This window comes from Zea mays, chromosome 5 (assembly GCF_902167145.1).
Source record: "Zea mays cultivar B73 chromosome 5, Zm-B73-REFERENCE-NAM-5.0, whole genome shotgun sequence".
Taxonomy (NCBI): domain Eukaryota; kingdom Viridiplantae; phylum Streptophyta; class Magnoliopsida; order Poales; family Poaceae; genus Zea; species Zea mays.
The window spans coordinates 83,738,909-83,759,432 of NC_050100.1; the positions used below are offsets into that span (position 1 = coordinate 83,738,909).

The 20,524-nt window shown below is 42.6% G+C and overlaps 1 protein-coding gene across 2 annotated transcripts; it reads right to left on the bottom strand.

The window, feature by feature from the left end:
• Positions 1-1,485: 1,485 nt before the first annotated feature.
• On the bottom strand, positions 1,486-5,782 carry LOC100278233 (uncharacterized). 2 transcript variants are annotated; one of them, XM_020553250.3, is made up of 3 exons: positions 5,351-5,782; positions 2,328-2,373; positions 1,581-2,213 (listed from the first exon to the last, which is right to left on the bottom strand). In XM_020553250.3, exons 1-3 carry the CDS (start codon positions 5,501-5,503, stop codon positions 2,182-2,184), a joined length of 231 nt encoding a protein of 76 aa, XP_020408839.1. In that variant the 5' UTR covers positions 5,504-5,782; the 3' UTR covers positions 1,581-2,181. The 2 variants fall into 2 exon arrangements, with proteins under 2 accessions (NP_001145047.2, XP_020408839.1); NM_001151575.2 differs by lacking the exon at positions 2,328-2,373 and having other exon boundaries at positions 1,486-2,213; positions 5,351-5,667.
• Between the last annotated feature and the right edge of the window lie 14,742 nt (positions 5,783-20,524).

Consider the following 20,524-nt stretch of genomic DNA (forward strand, 5'->3'; position numbering starts at 1 on the left):
CTACCTCTTAAGAGCATTAATCTTTTTTTATTTCTTTATGTACAAACTAATTTTTTTGTTCAAAATTTGTTCGTCAGTAGTTAATGCCCTAACTTAGACTACAAAAATATATTATCATTTTTAAAATTATTTTGATAGATTAAAGATTAAATAATATAATAACTTTAACGGTATAAAACTAAATATAAAATAATAAATTCGTAAAAAAAATTCAATATAAGTTATGATTTTAAAATATAAACTTGAAATTCAACTTTTACATGGAGAAAAAAAAAAAGAAAAATCTTAAAATTTATTTTTTGTTTTTTCAGATAAAAGTTAAATTTCGAGTTCATATTTTCTAAGATGACTGAGACATAATTTTAAAAAATATGTTAATTTTTTAGTATTATTTCATATTTAGTTGTATACCATTAAATCTATTATATTATTTGAGCTTTAATCTATCCAAATAATTTTGGAAAAAAAACATAATATAATTTTCTAGACTAATAATTTAAACCGAAAACTTAATTTGTACATAAAGAAATAAAAAAAGACAAATATTGTAAAGCAATAGATTGAACCAACTCAAACGTACAGAGATAAATTGAACGAAAAAATAATTTAAGGGTTATATAAACATCGTCTATAGGTGAGGAGAGTAATTTATAATTTTTCCTTTCCTAAATGAAGATGCTTCAAAGTTGAAATTTGTTAACCAAACAGTCCTATAAAAATTGGAATGGGTTGAATGTGAATATTCCCCGGACAACCAAGTCATGACACTTTTTTTCAGGCAGAGCAAGGACCCATGGTTTCTTTGGCGTTGCACAGTAGCACCAACCTGCAAGGTGAGTGATGATCGGAGAGCATCATCGAAAAGCAACGGAAGATGACACCAGGTTTTGGAAGGGCAGCCAGCAGCTTTCTGGCCACCACCAGACCAGACGTATATGAAACAAAAGCAGCCACCAAAGGGAGCAAGCAAATCAGGTTTGGTGACAAACAACACCGAGCAACAGATGAAGTCTGGAATTCATTGACTGATCGTAAGAGGCTACCAGCAATTGCAAACACTTAGAATGTAAGGCACAGGCGTGGCAGGAGCTAAAGTTCTGCAGATAGGAGGTGGCTCTCAGCTTCTCTCTCCGTTGCCTTCAAGTGAAGCCTAGGCAAAAACCGGGCATGAAACACGCATCGCCTGCCTGCCCATTCCTTGTGGAGTCCAAAAGGACCAGAACCATTTCACATTTACAGTGACAGCAAGTAATTTGAAGACACAACAGTGGCGACGCTAGTAACAATATCATAAAAGCATGGGTTGGTCATCCAAACAGAAGATCAGTTGATAAACAGAGAGAGGAATGTGAAAACCAACCTTTTTATGGTAGCAGGTAGTGATGGCAGTGCTCTATCTTCTTTGCAGATTTTTCTCATGAATATCACTGCTAAATCCAGTTTTCAACTCAATAAAACCGAAAGCGAAGGGGCATATCATCAGTTCCTCCAAACTTTCTACCCAGCTTCAGTATTTGCGTGATCAGATCAGAGCTAACCACAAGAACATTGCTTCGTCACATTCAACTATTAGAATTTGATGACCATGCCAAACATCTCAACACATTCCATCAGCCGAAAGCACAAGTACAACAAGCGGATAGAGATGGAAACTTTCGTTCATAAAGTTTGTCATCGGCAAATGTATTTACTACGACTTAACAGACGTGCCTCTGGCATCCCCGCAGTAAAGAAGCAGTAATCGGATTGGAACAGAACAAAGTTTATACAAAATCTCACGGGTATCATGATCATCGGTTCATTGCTAGGTGTGACCATGGATATACCACAGCAAGACGTAACCAGGATCATGCAGTCCCGCACCAGTAGGCTAAGTGCTCATCCTTGCGAGATGTGCTAAAGAGCCCCCCACATTTCAAGCAAATGAAGCTGCTCCCATCAGCAAATGCGTCCAGGATGATCTGCTTCCTTCCACTCTCAGCAAGAATGCAGGCCTCATCAGAATTCAGCATATTGACAGGGTCTGACCCAGGCCCTTGTGGAGGGTTAGTATTTGATGACTGAGCCTCTGCTATGGCACATTGGGCAAGCAAAGAGGCAAGCTCATCAACACTAGGACTGGCCTGCAATCTCTGTGCATAGAGTTCACGTGCACGGTTCAATGTCTGCATGAGAGCTTGTTCACCGCCTTGAGATCTTATGGCCAAGAGAACCTGCATAGTTTCATAAGATGATAATCAATATAACAGATACAGATGAAATGGACATGAAATCAGATAAATGAGTCTCAAGATAGCAAGTAAAGTTCGAAAGGTTAATTTAGTTACCAAGACTCATCACGTAACCATCGTCACGGAAAGCAGCAGTATCAATCTGGATTGTTGGGATACGAAGAAAATTGAAACAGAAGTCTTCCAGCAGGAATCAAAATGAAAATTATGCATTTGAATAGACCAGAATACTTAACTCGTCACATTACCAACAAATCCTACAATGTTATTATGACTCGCACATCACCACAATCATAGGATCTCACATGCAACAGGTAAGACATAACCTCATATTGGGTAGATGTTGGTCTGAAAAAATCAGTCCCACTAACATAGGTACATAGCTCGGGGTACAGGCAGGAATCGGCGAATCGCTAATGACATAGTGTGGTGTTGCAGTTAAGTAATTAGCCTACTACTCTGATCCACAGAAAACATGTGCATTTCATTCAATCCATGTAATGCATCAGGAATATGCTATACATTTCTAATCCAAACAAGATATGGAAATTCCAACACGTGTGTGTGGGGTGGGGGTGGAGGGTGGGGTGGGGGGGGGGGCTTAAGGCAGCCTCCAGGCATTTTGCGACCTTCTAATGCAGGTCGAGAAACCCCCGTACCCTTCCCCACCCATACACAACGGAACTATAGCCCATGTGAGAACAACCCTAACCAGGGCCTGATCTTAGAACGACAAAGGGATTTTTTTAACCCAGGCTAAAATTCACTCCCACAGGAATTCAAACGCAGAACCTGAGGATTGCTACTCGAGAACTCAGATAGAGTATGTTTTGCATCGCACACTAATACATATATAGTAAGATTCGTTAAGCCTATATTGCCCTGTATTCCTATGTAAAATAGTGTAGACTCAAATAATTTTATAAGCAAACCAAACACTGAGGCCCTGTTTGAAGATACTGTATTTTCCTAGTCCCAAGACAATACTGTGCTATTTAAGAGTACCATGGTTTTAGAGGCCAAAAGGTGCTGGGTAGACCATTTAAAACCACACTATATAAAAACCTTGGTTTTGGCAATACCACGGTATTTTTGGAGTATGAAAAACTTTGGTGCACCCCTCTGTCAAGTGCTTTTTTCATGTAAACTGTCACGCACTTGTTTCTTTTTAGTCCATGTGAATTGTTGTGACTTATTTGACTTATATGATCGCCAGTCAACATCTTTTGAATGAAGCTTGATGACAACATAAAAAACCATGGCACCAAAAAGGTGTTCGATTGACTGCTGTAAAAAAACCATGGTTGTGTCATGCACTCATGCCAATTATTAGACTGTGGTATTGGAAAACTGTGGGTTTAAAAATGAGCTCTCAAACAGGGTCTAATTGTGGGCTGTGGCTTTCTTCAACTTTCCCCAACCATGCCTTCTACTTTCACCCTTACTCACCTATAAAAGGTTTTGATAGTCATTTTTAACAGGTCAATCCAAAATGGTTGATATGGAATAGAAGAACATCATTATCAAATGTGCCCTGCAGTCCTGCACATATGGGATAGGACACCACCAGTTTTACACAAACATAAGATCACACAGCATGTTAAGGTGTACCTAAGCTGTCGTTGAGATCAGATTCAGTTGTGTTAAGCATTTTATCCAAATAATGTCTCTGATGAGCTCTTAGTGTTCAATCAACAGGAACATAATTTGCTAACTAGTAAGGTTCACCACATGAGGGAAGTAAGACCTACTCTTAAAGCTCGATTTGACTCGGCTTCTTGAAATTAAGTTGCAGGCCCTTACTTCGGATGCCATCAATGCTCAGATAACACACTGCATCCATGAATTTTCCGGATGGTAGTCATTCAATTTTCCAGATCATTCATGTTCAGAATTGGAAAAAAAAAACAAAAAATGGATAAAACTCTAACAGAAAGGGCTTGTACTGTATTGGAAACTCGCCACATGTCACGAATCAGCAATGCATGCAATGCATGCAATGCCAACAGAGCTAGACGCAACTGCACAGTGCCACGGTCTAATTAGCAAGAACACATAAATCAACAGTATAGCGAGGGGATACGATAGATGAGTTGCCAATGATCAACACGGCAGCTTTGCATTACTCGGCAACTACTGTTGGATACTTCAGCTTCGTGACCAACTGACCATGGAGTTTGGCAGTAGATAAGAGTTCGAATTCTTGCAAATAAATGGGCGCAAGCCAGGGCATGTCATGAGCCACGTCGGAGCGCGGTCACCGCGCACATCGAGCGTGCGTGGGCGCGTTTGCCCGGTTCTCCACTCCAGCGGCTTCCGCGTGTTTCATGCTGAGTCATGGCGGAAGACGCGGATATGGCAGAAGGATCGGGCTCTGGGCGATGCAACTGTCTCGGCGATAGGATAAAAGAAAACACCCAAAAGGCGGTGCCGCTGGCTATTCAGTCCGTCCAACGAAAACGACGAGTGTTCTTGTGTTCTGTCTTCTGTGTCCTGTTCAACTTCCACCTTGGACGAGTCGAGTTCGTGTTTCTTGGGTCTACCAACTACAACCCAACAGCTTTTCATTACTCAGCAACTACATATGTCTGTGCCTGGAAACACACATTTTGGCAAGGATAAGTTACAAGAGTTCCAGACAAAGGAGAAAGGCAGTAGTTAAGATGTGTGTGCATAAAGCCACGATTTCCTTTCATCCCTTCTCCTTTCGCTTGCCCAAGAAACAGGTAGACAACAGATTCGAAAGGGATAGCTGCAAAAGTAGCCAGGCACCTAAACAGCTACCCGTAGCATCATCTTTAGAACGAATCATACCTAACCAAGCCCAAACTCTAAGACCTAGAACGGATTACACCTAAACCTCCATTTGGCCTCTCCGCGCCAAACCTCAAGGCGGACGGGCCAAAGTGAGATCGAACTACGGGAAGCTCACCGCGAATCCGCGATCGTCCAACCACGCGATCGATTAGGTTTCAATACGTCTACGTGACGAAAGAAACTAAATCCACGGATTCCCCATTTCATCGCCGGACCCCGGGCGACGGTGGAGACAAACGCGAGATTGACAGCGCGGGAAATGGAGACCGAACGGAGAAGGGGAGAGGGGGGAGGGTTCTCACCGCCTGCAGAGCGAGGGACGGTTTGCCCTCCTCGAGCAGCCCGCGGGCGCGCGACAGCATGCTCCACCCCTCCCCGACCGCTGTCGGAGCCGGAGGCTGGGGCGCGGGCTCCATCTCCATCTCGACGTCGGGCGGATCCATCGGCGGCGTCATCGGTTTCACTCGCCGCCTCTCTCCTGTGCTTCGCCGCCGCGGGCACCGGGAAGCAGTTCGCTGCTGGTGTGGCGGGCGACGGCTGCCGTGCCACGCCTCCAGATGCTTCCAGGCGTGAGTGGCGGCTTCTATGGTTTGTCTAGTCTCTCGCCCGTTTTCCTTCAATAAAACGTCTAACAATATTCTCTATTGTTTGTATTACTTTTGCAATCTCTTTTTAAAAAGCACTAAATTATATCTCGTTTCCTGTGTATCCTTATTAGTCTCTTTTAAAAAAACACTTTTCTATACGTATCTATTTATCATATCCTCGTATGTCTATATATTTAGTAGTCCTTTTGTCCGTGCGTTGCGACGACTTACAACAATATCCACGTAAACTATCCACCAAAAAATCTCAATATTTTTTATTGATTGTCTCCGCTCTCCGTATAATATTTTTTTTGATTTGGCTAACTAATGTTATTATTTGCTCTATCCAATATGTCTTGGTACAACACGGTCAATGAAGTGAGCGATTAGAAGAGAGTTCACAACGACTGATTGAACGAACAGAGATTATAGAATGACATAATTCCACCATACAGAGACCAAATAAGAGAAAATTTGTGAGCTCAAGTTTCTAAAATAAGTAACATGAACTCAAACTTATAAAAAAGATAGATCAAAATATGGAGTGGTTGCTAAACTCAAACATCAATAAAAACTAGATGTGCTCCATGTAAATACGCTACTTCGTAGCAATTACTAACGTTTAAAACCAACAAATAACCTTTCATTTTACTGTTAGTGTGACTCATTATTGCTCCATCCAATTCAACAACCTCAAACACCATGGAGTCCATTGCGCCAATGTGGTCTCAAAAACAATCTAATGCTTGCAAGAGTCAAGAACGTCGTATCGTGCTTGGGTTGTAGCCTCGGCCCGTAGTGCTGGCCCGACACAATTATATATTTTTATTTTACAAAAAACTTATATACATATATACAATTTATATTCAATATTAAAAACATCTGAGCATGATGTTCTATTGGTTAGACAGCTTCATTCAGTGTCTCCCGCCCTTTTTCCATTATTAGATCAAAAGATGACGCGGGACGATCGTTGAAACTGGTGCTTCAAGTATAGTAGAGATTTTTTTCCTAATTTATTGTTTAAACTATATTTGTACAATATCTCGATTTTCCTTTGTCCATCACAACCGTTAGATTCAGTCGGCAGCCACCGGAGACTCAACGAGAACGAGGTCATTGTGGGGAAGGTCCGATGGGGTTTGATTTAGCGGGCTACGTTCGGAACGATTCATTAGTAGAGGTGGCAGTTTTCCACTTGGTGCCATCTTCCACCACTTTTCTGATCAACTTTTATAAAAATTTGAGTACAGAGAGAATCCGGATGTATAGAGAATCTGAGTATTATTAGGATTACGTGTAAAGTAAGATAAAAGGTGTTCATAGGGCTCAGAAACTAAAAGTGACGGATTCCTACTATTGCAATGACTCAACCGATTATGTGTTTATATTAATTTTGAATGGTTTTTATTTAAACGAATTTTATAGAAGCTGGCTGAAAAGCTGAGCGTTTTGCAGTCCGCAGCAGCTTTTGGTGGCCAGAAGCTGTAAAAAGCTGAAACAAACAGGAGCCATGTCTGATCGGCGACATCTGCTTTCTTCTTAACGGTAGCGAAGACTCCTTCTGATAGAGGACGATACCTGATCTTTCGTGAGGTACGATAACTTGATTGATGGAGATCTCGACGTTGATTATCCAAGGCTCCAAAAGAATGACTCCTCGCAATCACTACACCACTGCTCCGTTGGTTATCATTCGTGACATACGAGTGACCTCACCACGAACGCTTATCCCTGCAAGTGCAATCAAGAACACCATCAAGAATAGGAAGAACGCAACCAAACCGTGTTGATTATGAGATGGGGTCTCACAAGCCGATGACGACGAAATTGTTCAATGACAGAATAATCTAAGCAAAACCCACCCTAATGTGATGGCGGCTGCTGAATATATAGGGTATTAGAGCGTGCGTGAACCCTGATCTCACCCCTAACGAGCTTCGACGCGATACATAGGCCAACGCCCCAATAGAACAGTTTCGCACCACTTAAACAGAATTGTTTTGACGATTCCCGTTGGCTCCGGATGAATTTTAAGGTGAGACCAAATAGGTTGGTTAGATAATCTCGTTATCTTTCCATCCATATCTTGTCCACCACCATCGGAGTCTGGATACGTCTTGGACGTCCATTTTAGTGCAGGCTAGTCATGGAACCCGAGATGGAATCGCAGCTGAGTCGAACTTGATGTCCTTCCTGTTGTGGACGCCCTTGCTCCTCCTCCTCAGCCCCTTGGCCTTTCCCAAGTCCTTATTGATCCTCTCCAAAGTTCTTAATCATCAAAACATCCATGTGAGAGCACTTAGAGGGGGGGGGGGGTAAATAAGTGATCCTGTAAAATTCAACAATAATAGCCACAAAACTTTGGTTATGAAGGTTAGAACGGTTAAGTGGCTTGAAACGAGCTCTTGTGAACACAGACAATCAAAGAGAAAACAATCACAAGAGACACACGATTTTATCCCGTGGTTCGGCCAAGTAACATTTGCCTACTTCCACGTTGTGGTGTCCCAATGGACGAGGGTTGCACTCAACCCCTTTCAAGTGATCCAATGATCAACTTGAATACCACGACTTTTCTTGCTTTTCTCTTTTTCCCGTTTGCGAGGAATCTCCACAAGTTGGAGGCTCTCGCCCTTACAACAAAGATCACAATGAACACACAAGAGTAAGGTTGGGAGCAACACACACAAATCCGCAGAACACACACGCACACAAGCTAAGACTTGAGCTCAAGATGAAGCGCAAAGAGTTCACAACTAAAACGGAGCTCAAATCACTAACACGATCGATCAAGTGCGCGGAGACGGAGTGTGGGAGTCTTAGAATGTTTAGTGAATGCTTGGATTACTCCTCCATGCGCCTAGGGGTCCCTTTTATAGCCCCAAGGCAGCTAGGAGCCGTTGGAGGCTAACAAGGAAGGCTAAAGTTGCCTTCTGTCGAGTGGCGCACCGGACAGTCCGGTGCACCACCGGACAGCCACTGTTCATGTCCGGTGCGCGATCTCCTTCCTATTCTGGCGCAGACGACCGTTGCAGAGTCGTGGCAGTTGGCGCACCAGACAGTGTCCGGTGCACACCGGACAGTCCGGTGCACCCTGCCGACCGTTGGAGCGGGCCACGCGTCGCCCGCGGATTGCGCAGCCGACCATTGCGCTGGCGGCTGTTGGCTCACCGGATAGTCCGGTGCACCACCGGACAGTCCGGTAAATTATAGCCATACGTCGCCAATTTTTCCCGAGAGCGGCCAGTTCACCGGAGGATGGCCTGGCGCACCGGACACTGTCCGGTGCACCACCGGACAGTTCGGTGTGCCAGACTGAGCAGAGATTTGGCTGCACCGAGCCAAGTCTTTTGGTTCTTTTCTTTTCTCTGTTTCTAGCACTTAGACAACATATGTTAGTACTCAACACAATGTACTAAGTCTAGAAACGTACCTTGTTACATGATTTGCATCTTTTGCTTGTTTGGCACATAATATTTCACTCACTTTGTGTTGGACACTTAATCACCAAAACATTATAGAAATGGCCCAAGGGCACATTTCCCTTTCAATCTCCCCCTTTTTGGTGATTTATGCCAACACATCAAAAAGCAATGCAAAACATGCAACATTGATTCAAATTGAAGACCAAATTGTATTTGACTCTAATTTGGCATATTTGGATCATCCTTTGTCACCACTTGGTTTGTTTTTGCAAATCAAATTCATTTTCCTATCTCTAAGTCAAACTTACTTGTTTGGGCATAAAGAGAGATATTCCAAAAGTGAAATTGTACAAGATCCAAAAACACCCCCTTTTCCCATAATTATAAATTCTCCCCACAAGAGACCAAATTTTGCAATAAGAGTATTTTAGCAAACCAAAAATTCTAACTCTACTATTTTCAAAATTCTCAAGTGGTAGCTGATCCATTTGCTTTGGCCTTAATTTATCCCCCTTTGGCATTAAGCACCAAAATGGGATCATTTTTGGCCCTTTAACCCCATTGCCTCACCAAAATGTCAATTAAGAGCAAAAAGGCAATAAGATCATAAGAATGAACTTGGAGGTGAGTACACTAATACCGAAGTGCAGTGGAAGTCTTTGCATGGTCCAAGTTCACCTTTCCCTTTCAATTCACCTTTGAGACTTCATTAAATATACTCAAACACAAAGGTTAGTCTCAAAGGGTCAAGTTGTAGCACTTCTCCCCCTAAATATGTGCATCATTCACACATGGACTTGAGAGGTCCGAGGATCCCTTGCACAATTTGAGAACCATAAATAATCAACAAATTTCATAAATGCATAAGTAACATGATCAAAAGCATAAAACACATGTATGTTATAGATCAATCCAAGTTACGTGAATCTAAGACATTTAGCTCACTACGCAACCTGCAAAAGGTCTTCTCATATAATGGCTTGGTAAAGATATCGCTAGCTGGTTCTCGGTGCTAATATGGAAAACCTCGATATCTCCCTTTTGTTGGTGGTCTCTTAGAAAGTGATGCCGAATGTCTATGTGCTTAGTGCGGCTGTGTTCAACAGGATTATCCGCCATGCGGATTGCACTCTCATTGTCACATAGGGGTAGAACTTTGCTCAGATTGTAGCCAAAGTCCCGGAGGGTTTGCCTCATCCAAAGTAGTTGCGCGCAACATTGTACTGCGGCAACATACTCGGCCTCAGCGGTGGATAGGGCAACAGATGTTTGTTTCTTTGAGCTCCACGACACCAGGGACCTTCCTAGAAATTGGCACGTCCCCGATGTGCTCTTCCTATCAACCTTGCACCCGGCATAATCGGAGTCTGAATATCCAATCAAGTAAAAGGTAGACCCCTTTGGATACCATATCCCGAAGCAAGGTGTAGCAACTAAATATCTAAGAATCCGCTTAACAGCCACAAGGTGACATTCCCTTGGGTCGGATTGAAATCTAGCACACATGCATATGCTAAGCATAATATCTGGTCTACTAGCACATAAATAAAGTAATGACCCTATCATAGACCGGTATGCCTTTTGATCAACAGACTTATCTCCTTTGTTGAGGTCGACATGTCCGTCGGTTCCCATTGGTGTCTTTGCGGGCTTGGCGTCCTTCATCCCAAACCGCTTGACATCTCAATTTTTGTGTCATCACCCTGCTAAACTCCTCACAAGACTTTTGATTAGTAGAACCAAATATTATGTCATCAACATAAATTTGGCACACAAAGAGGTCACCGTCACAAGTCTTAGTTAAAAGAGTGGGATCGGCTTTCCCAACCTTGAAAGCATTAGCAATTAAGAAATCTTTAAGGCATTCATACCATGCTCTTGGGGCTTGCTTAAGTCCATAGAGCACCTTAGAGAGCTTAAAAATGTAGTCGGGATACCTGTCATCCTCAAAGCTAGGGGGTTGTTCCACGTACACCTCCTCCTTGATTGGCCCGTTGAGGAAAGCGCTCTTCACATCCATTTGAAACAACCTGAAAGAGTGGTGAGCGGTATAGGCTAATAATATTCGAATAGACTCTAGCCTAGCCACAGGAGCAAAAGTCTCCTCGAAATCCAAACCTGTGACTTAGGCATAACCTTTTGCCACAAGTCGAGCCTTGTTTCGTGTCACCACCCCGTGCTCGTCTTGCTTCTTGCGGAACACCCACTTGGTTCCCACAACATTTTGCTTGGGACGTGGCACCAGGCTCCAAACTTCGTTCCTCTTGAAGTTGTTGAGCTCTTCCTGCATGGCCAACACCCAGTCCGGATCCTGCAAGGCCTCTTCTACCCTGAAAGGCTCAATAGAGGAGACAAACGAGTAATGCTCACAAAAGTTAGCTAATCTTGAGCTAGTTGTTACTCCCTTGCTTATGTCACCCAGTATCTGATCGACGGGGTGATGTCGTTGGATCATTGCTCGGACTTGAGTTGGAGGGACTCGTGGTGCTTCTTCCTCCATAGCTGGTTTTTCTTGTACTCCCCCTTGATCACGCGCCTCTTCTTGAGGAACCTGTTCATCATCTTGAGTTGGGGGATGCATCATCATTGAGGAAGAAGGTTGATCTTGCTCTTGTTGTTCCTTTGGTCGCACATCTCCAATCGCCATGGTGCGTATTGCGGCCGTTGGAACATCATCTTCATCTACATCATCAAGATCAACTTGCTCTCTTGGAGAGCCATTAGTCTCATCAAATACAACGTCGTAGAGACTTCAACCAAACCCGATGATTTGTTGAAGACTCTATACGCCCTTGTATTTGAGTCATACCCTAGTAAAAACCCTTCTACTGCCTTGGGAGCAAATTTTGAATGTCTACCTTTCTTCACCAAAATATAGCATTTGCTCCCAAATACACGAAAGTAGGAAACATTGGGTTTGTTACCGGTAAGTAGTTCGTAGGAGGTCTTCTTGAGGAGGCGATGTAGGTAAAGCCGGTTTATGGCGTGGCAAGCTGTGTTCACAGCTTCCGACCAAAACCGTTCGGGCGTCTTGAATTCTCCAAGCATCGTCCTCGCCATGTCGATAAGCGTCTTGTTCTTCCTCTCTACCACACTGTTTTGCTGTGGTGTGTAGGGAGCGGAGAACTCGTGCTTGATGCCTTCTTCCTCAAGGTACTCCTCCACTTGCAGATTCTTGAATTCGGACCCGTTGCCGCTTCTTATCTTTTTCACCTTGAGCTCAAACTCGTTTTGAGCCCTCCTTAGAAAGCGCTTTAGGGTCCCTTGGGTTTCTGATTTATCCTGCAAAAAGAACACCCAAGTGAAGCGGGAAAAATCATCAACAATCACTAGACCATACTTACTTCCTCCGATGCTAAGGTAGGCGACGGGTCCGAAGAGGTCCATGTGAAGAAGCTCCAGCGGTCTTGATGTTGTCATCACATTCTTGCTGTGATGAGTGCTTCCCACCTGTTTCCCTGCCTGACAAGCTGTACAAGGTCTATCTTTTTCGAAACATACATTGGTTAGTCCTAACACATGCTCTCCCTTTATAAGTTTGTGAAAGTTCTTCATCCCAACATGTGCTAGACGGCGATGCCATAACTAGCCCATACTAGTCTTAGTGATTAAGCATGCATCTAGATCAGCCTCCTCTTTCGAAAAATCAACTAAGAAGAGTTTGCCATCTAGTACACCCTTAAACGCTAATGAACCATCACTCCTTCTAAAGACAGATACATCAACATTTGTAAACAAACAATTGTAGCCCATGTGGCACAATTGACTTACAGACAGGAGATTATAGCCTAGCGACTCTACTAAAAATACATTGGAAATAGAGTGCTCGCTTGTGATGGCTATTTTTCCCAAACCTTTGACCTTGCCTTGATTCCCATGTCTAAATATGATTGTATCCTAGGAATCCTTGTTCTTGACGTAAGAGGTGAACATCTTCTTCTCCCCCGTCATGTGGTTTGTGCATCCGCTGTCGATAATCCAGCTTGAGCCCCCGGATGCATAAACCTGCAAGGCAAATTAGGCTTGGGTTTTAGGTACCCAACTCTTGTTGGGTCCTATAAGGTTAGTCACAATAGCTTTTGGTACCCAAATGCAAGCCTTGTCTCCTTTGCATTTGGATCCCAATTTTCTAGCAACCACTTTTTCATTTTTACATGGAAGTACAAACGTAGTGTTGCAAGCATGAAAGACAGTAGTAGGTTTATTACACATTTTCCTAGGAGCATGAGACACAAAATTTCTCCTAGGCCTACCATTAAAATTAGAACTTCAAGCAAACATAGCATGTGACTCACAAGCATCATGATCATATCTCCTATTATGACTAGCAATTTTCCTATTATGCATGAAAGCAAGATTCTTTTGAACGCTACTAGCCATAGGGGCCTTCCCTTTCTCCTTGGCGAGAATGGGAGCCTTTTGGCTTGTTAAGTTCTTGGCTTCCTTTTGAAAACCAAGTCCATCCTTAATTGAGGGGTGTCTACCAATGGTGTAGGCATCCCTAGCAAATTTTAGCTTATCAAAATCAATTTTGCAAGTCTTAAGCTGAGTATTAAGACTTGCCACCTCATCATTTAATTTGGTTATAGAAGTAAGGTGTTCAACGCAAGCATCAACATCAAAATCCTTACACCTATTACAAATGGCAACATGTTCTACACATGAACTAGATTTATTGGCTACCTCTAGCTTAGCATTTAAATCATTATTCAAAATCTTTAAACTAGAGATTGATTCATGGCACACAGACAATTCAGAGGATAACATTTCATTTCTTTTAGTTTCTAAAGCAAGAGACTTTTGTACACTAACAAATTTGTCATGTTCTTCATATAAAATGTCCTCTTGCTTCTCTAGCAATCTATCCTTTTCATTTAGAGCATCAATTAACTCATTAATTTTATCTACTTTTGTTCTATCTAAACCCTTAAATAAATCGATATAATCTACTTCATCATCACTAGAATCATCATCGCTTGAAGTAGTATATGTTGAGGACTTGTTCTCAAATGTTATGAATTAAGAACAAGGCAACATAAAATGTTAAATATCAATGCCCTTCGTTCGCTGAAGCATTATCTCCCCAAGGATTTAATGAGCTTCGGACGAAGGCCATGAGCAAAAATATCACGAAGGTCACACCTTCGTGATCAGACTTATAAAAGAATATGAAATAGGATATAAAACATGAAACATTATGGAAAGATATACTAAAAATAGATAACATTATTTATATATTTTATTTTATGAACCTAAATATTAAAACATAATATTTAGGTACATTTATACCTTCGTCTTGGCAGAAAGCAATAATTCCAGCGTAATGTGCCAGCGATTACAAGAATGTGTGAACAGTATCGGGGTACTGTTCACCTATTTATAGGCACATGGTGCAACCTGTGTAAAATTACATTTATGTCCTTTACAATCGACTACAATAATGACACAAAACATCATGGGTCTTTAAGTCAATCCATCTTTAAGTCGGTTCGGCCCTTCGTCTTGAGATCTGTCATTGTGCCAAAGCTCTATAGGTAATAGCTTCGGCGCTTGCTCCTGAGAGGATCTTCCGAAGGTGTTCTCTTTCTTTAGGATCTTCGGCTACGAAGCATACCCCCAACAGTAGCCCCTTCGCGGTGCTAGATCGTTTTTCGTAACGAGCTTGGTCCGTGAAAAAATCTTCTAGGCTTCGGGACGCCGAAGATCCGAAAAACACCTTCCCTGAGCTCGTTGGCGAGAAACGATTAAAATAATCGGCGCACGCGCGGTGGCCCATCTTGCAGCAGTTACGCGCGCCCCAGCGATTCACCTTCTCGGACCCTGTGGCCCACCGTTCAGCGAGTGCGGGTGACTGTTTGTTCGGTGCGGGAGACCTTAGCGATTCACCTTCCCACCTGGGGCACTATATAAACAGACGGGTAGGTGTGAAGTTACCACAACATTCATTGCTATTGCACTGTTTTGCTGCCAAAATTTTAGTCATAGCCGAAGCTTAATCATTGTGCTCAGACGAAACTTCGCTTTTGATTCTGCTTTGTCACAAGAGGAAGAGCTTCGGGACAACCAAAAAAGTCAGCAACAAAAATTTCAAGAAAGTCATAATCAAATGGCCAGAGTTCGCTCTACTGCTAGGGTTGATCGTGAGGGAGAAGAGACCGAAGCTACTGAGACTGTTCCGATTTCCGAAGCAATGAAGCGGTCTGGGCTGGTAACATCGGAGGACGTCCCTGCCGCTGAAGCAGAGTGAGCTGATGTTGAGGAGACCGAGTCTGAAGATGACTATAGCAGCACGGTGCCGAGCAAACCCAGCCACCTGGATTTCAGAAAATCCACCATCTCTGAAGGTGATCTACCTAAGATGTTGAAATTGGGCTATTTTAATGAAGAAAAGAAAGAGTTGGTTCGCTTTGGTGGGGAGGAAACTACTCCAAAGCCAGGAAAAGATGAAGTAGTAGTTTTTAAAAGTTTCTTCAAAGCTGGTTTGAGATTCCCTTTGAATAAGATGATTGCTGATGTGTTGAAGAAGTTTGGGATCTACTTTCATCAGCTAACTCCTAACGCTATCGTTAGGCTTAGCGTTTACATTTGGGCTCTTCGAAACCAAGGGGTGGAACCATTTGCCGAAGGTTTCTGCCGAGTGCATGAGCTGCATTACCAAACCAAGGCTAGAGGAGATGGGTTGCATGAAAACTTCGGCTGCTACAATTTTGCCTACCGCAAGACTACAAAATTTCCAGTGATCAGTTACCGAAGCAAGTGGCTAGCTGGATGGAAATCTGAATGGTTCTACGTCAAAGTTGACGATGATAAGGAGAAGCTGGTTCAGAGTCCGTTAGAGTTGGTCTTCAGAGAGACCAGACCCCCGTGCAATATGACACCAGACGGTCCAACCCAAATTGCGCTGGCTGAATTTAGGGTTATCGCAAAGCACTTTTGCACTAGGGACTTAGTGCAGGAATTTTTGGCTTTCAAAGTGTTTCCAACTATGAAAGAGTGGGCCATGCCGAAGCTTGAAGGAAAAAAGAAGGAAGGTGAACTTATCCGGTTGCCCTATCATTACAAATTCAAGAGACATTTCAAAGTGCCTTGCCAAGAATGGCTAGATACAATTGAAGTAATGTGCAACGAAATACTTGGAAATTATTCTAAAAAAGAAGACCAATTAATGACTGTGGCCTTCGGCACCCGTCCGAAACGAAGGCTAAACCGAGTGATGGATGCTATAGGTTTTGAATACCCTGATTACGAGCGGCTGGACAAGGGTGTCGAAGGCCAAAAAAGGAAGAGAGTAGCTAGTGCTCTGAATAAGGACGATGAAGATCAACCGAAGAAGAAAAAACAAGAGTCTAAGGCAAAAACAGTTGCTCCAAAGAAAAGAAAGGCTTTGACTCCGAAGCAAAAATCAATTGATGAAAAAGAAAGGACTTCTGCGACATCCTCTGCTACCGAAATAGAGGAAATCTTAAAGGTAATGACTGAAACTTTGCCTGTCAAACTAAGTCCGCTGGGACTACATCTGACAAAGCTTTTTCATAAGGAAAAGGAGCCCGCAAAAGCGAAGGCACCTAGGCCAAAAAGGCAAAGAATCGTTACTGTGACAGAAGTCATTGAAGCAACACCACCAGGAGCTTCAGCTCCGAAGGTGCCGGCTATTGAAGCTGTACCTTCGGAGGCTACCGCAGAAGAGGCCAGAGCCGAAGATGTCAAATCCGAAGATATTAATTTAGAAAGCATGGCTGCTGATATAGATAAAATACTACTAAACATGGTCGCGGAAGAAGCTGCCGCAGAAGAGGCTACCGCAGCCACCGAAGAGACTACGACCGCAAAACCCGAGAAAGAAGAAATGACCGAAGGTACTTCGGAAGATGAAGCCTTTAACTTTCAAAACTTAGTTGGCCAAGAGCTGACAAAAACTGAAAAAGAAGAATTAAAAGAATATGCTATATCTTGCGGGTATCGGCCGGGAGCGCTTCTCTTTGGTGGTATTGATGATGAAAGATTGGGCTGCATACGAGATCAGACCAACGCGAAGGTTATCAGTACTCTATCAAAGAGTATCGGTTTCCCGAAGCTCGAAGCAGATATCAGCCGCTACCGATGACAACACATTGTCGGTAGTTTGTTTTATTCCAATTTTAAGGTAAACAACTTTTGTCTAACTTTTATTATTTGCAATAATATAAATGTTTTCTAACGAAGGTTATTTGTCCGCAGAGTATGCTGTTGAGCAAGGCTTTAAAAATGCAGCAGGACTTAGAGGATAAAAAGCACGAAGTTATAATTGAGAACTTAGAGAACAAGATAAAAGAGCAATCAGCTGCTATCGAAAAGAAAGACTTTGAGCTTCAAACAACCGAAGGCTTATTAGCGGATGCTGAAGCTAAAATAACAGAATTAAATTCGAAGCTTCTCTCTCAATCAGAAAGCTTCGAACAAGAGAAGCTGAAGCTTGATGCAGAACTTGAGGCTGAAGTCCAAAAAAGTTCAGAGCTGAAAGAATCTTTGACAAGCCTTCAGAATAAATGTCTAGAGTTCAGCAATCGATGCATTCAGCGGCTGAAGCAGGTGTTCTATTTTGTTGGATCCAGCACTGAGAAGTTTACTCCTTCGGCTGAAGACCTGCCTGGTGCCTTCGAGCACATTGAAGGTGAAATTAATGATCTTGACGAAGTTATAGCTGGGCATGGTGACTTCTGTGCCCTGGTAGCTTCTCGGGGCACAACTGTTGCCTTTCTGAAGTCTGGCTGTGAACACGGAAAGATTATCAATAGACCCAACTTCAGCTTGTCACCAGCAGACTTAGATAATATTCCCAACCTTGCCCGAAGTATTGCGAATAGATTTATAAAATTAGTATGGACAAAGGGTGGACGAAGCAAGGCTGGTGACGAAGCTCGAAGCCACCTCAAACCGGTAACAAAATCATACCTTATGCTTACCTTTTCCTTTGAGTTTTGAATTTATCTTATAATACTTACATACAGGATGGCGAAGCCGAAGCTACGGAGTAAGAAGACAAAGCTCTATGAATGCTGACGAAACTCGAGTAGTCTGTAGAAATAGCTCAAAAAACTTCTGTAATAACTTGTATAAAGTATGATGTATTTAAATTTCACTTCGTGGACTTTACACATACCTTGTAATATAGTCTTACCTTTCCGTCTATGTATAAAGTGCTTTGGTGTGGACGAAATCAATATTTTTGAGCCGAAAGCGAAAAACACCTTCCCTTCTTTGCGTACACAGCGAAGCATAAAATTGCCTCTTTTTCTTTTTTCCGAAGCCTTCTCTTTTATAGCTGAAGCAAGTGTGTATGTTATGATGATGATGACCCTATGTATGTCTAAGTGAATGTTTATGAATGCAAATGTATGATGTAATGTATCGTGCAAATGAATGTTCAAAGACACATACGAAACCACAATCAAAACTCTTATTCCCTTAGGAATAACAAATCTTTGCCATTTATTTTTCGGCTTCACCGCTTATTTTTCGGTGTATCAGCACTGACTTTTCGCTGTAAGTTCTGCATTCCCTTAGGAACGTCTTTTGAACTTCTTCGCCTTTTACTTTCGGCGATATCGCGTTGACTTTTCGCGTTTCGCCTTATACTTCGGCGGAATCAGCGTTGACTTTTCGCTGTAAGCTTTGCATTCCCTTAGGAACGACTTTTGAGCAGAAAACTTACGCTGCACTCCCTTAAGAACGACTTTTTTGTAGCTTCGTCGTGCTCTTCATCCCCTTAGGGACGTCTTTCGAGCTTCTCGTTGTTTTTCCTTTTCCTCTTTTTGCACTCGATGGTGCGCGCTCGGTTTTTACATTTACATCTTTAGGGGATATTGCTCTTATAGAGCTGATATAAGAAAAAGAGAAATTACATGCTATGCCCCATTAAAAACCTTTCTCCCCCTTTGGAAAGGAAAAGGGTGCCATAGGAAAAAAATAAAAAGATTACATCAATCTACACATAATACCGCCGAAGCTCATCCGCATTCCAAGATCTAGGAATGTCGTTGCCGTCCATATCCTTCAACCTGTAGGAACCGGGTCTTGACGAAGATACTACCAGAAAAGGTCCTTCCCACTTCAACTGTAGCTTGCCTACTGTATCTGGGTTGGCAACTCTCCGAAGTACCAAGTGTCCTGGCTTAATATTTTTTAACTGAACTTTTCTGTCACGCCATTTTATTGTTTCGGCTTGATATTTATTGATATTCTCCACAGCCTGAAGCTTGATCCCTTCTATAACATCTTTTGCCATAGAATAATCAGCTTCATCCTCTGCCGAAGCTAATGTTCTTATTGATCCCGCTTTAGCTTCTTCTGGGGTTATCACTTCGTCACCAAACAGCAATTTGAATGGTGTAAAACCTGTTGACCTTGACATTGTTGTGTTGTGGCTCCACACCACTTTGATTAATTCGTCTGGCCACTTCCCCCCTGGGCTGGTTAAAGATTAACTTCATTATTCCTGTCATTATAATTCCATTAGCTCTTTCAACAAGTCCATTTGACTCTGGATGCCGAACCGATGCAAAATGGATCTTCGTGCCAATTTGTTCACAAAACTCTTTGAAAACTTCGGCATCAAACTGTGTTCCGTTGTCCACGGTGATAGCTTTCGGCACTCCGAAGCGACACACAATATTTTGCCAGAAATTTTTTTGAACAGTGACCGAAGTTATTGTGGCTAAGGGCTTCGCCTCAATCCACTTAGAAAAATATTCTACTGCCACCACATCATATTTTAAATTCCCTTGTGCTGGTGGAAGTGGGCCTAACAAATCAAGGCCCCACCTTTGCAATGGCCAAGTGGGCTGTATTAATTGAGTTAAAGACGAAGGTTGTCTCTGATCTCTTGCACATTTTTGACAACCTTCGCATTTTTGGACTAATTCTGCTGCATCCGAAGCTGCCTTCGGCCAATAAAATCCTTGACAAAAAACTTTACCCAGCAAGGGCCTAGATCCGATGTGAGATCCACACAACCCTGCATGTATTTCTTTCATCAGCTCTATACCTTCAGCTCTGGATAAACATTTGAGTAATGGAGAACAGACTCCATGCTTGTATAACTCCCCTTCTATTATTACATATGGACGGGCTCTTGCCGCTATTCTCTTATTATAAGCTTCGTCATCTGAAAGGAAATTGCCTTGGAGAAAAGACATGATCTCAGTTCTCCAATCCTCGCTATAAACAGGAGATATATTGAGCACTGCTCTTTCAAGAAGGTCGACCGAAGGTGCTTTTATTGTTTCAAAGAATACTTCCGAAGGTAAAGGCAGCCTCTGTGCCGCTGACTTGGCTAGCAGATCAGCGTGCTCATTTTCTCCTCGTGGAATATTCTTGACAGAAAACCCTTCGAAGGAAGCTTCAAGCCTTTGAACTGTATCCAAATATTTCTCAAGCTTTGGATCTCTTGCTTTGCAACTCTTGTCAACATGACCAGAAATAA

Excerpts from the sequence above, each read along its gene's own strand:
- LOC100278233 (NM_001151575.2), bottom strand. The coding sequence starts at position 5,503 with ATGACGCCGCCGATGGATCCGCCCGACGTCGAGATGGAGATGGAGCCC. Across the intron at positions 2,214-5,350 it reads CGTCCCTCGCTCTGCAGGCG|GTTCTCTTGGCCATAAGATC; the intron begins GTGAGAACCCTC and ends GAAACTATGCAG.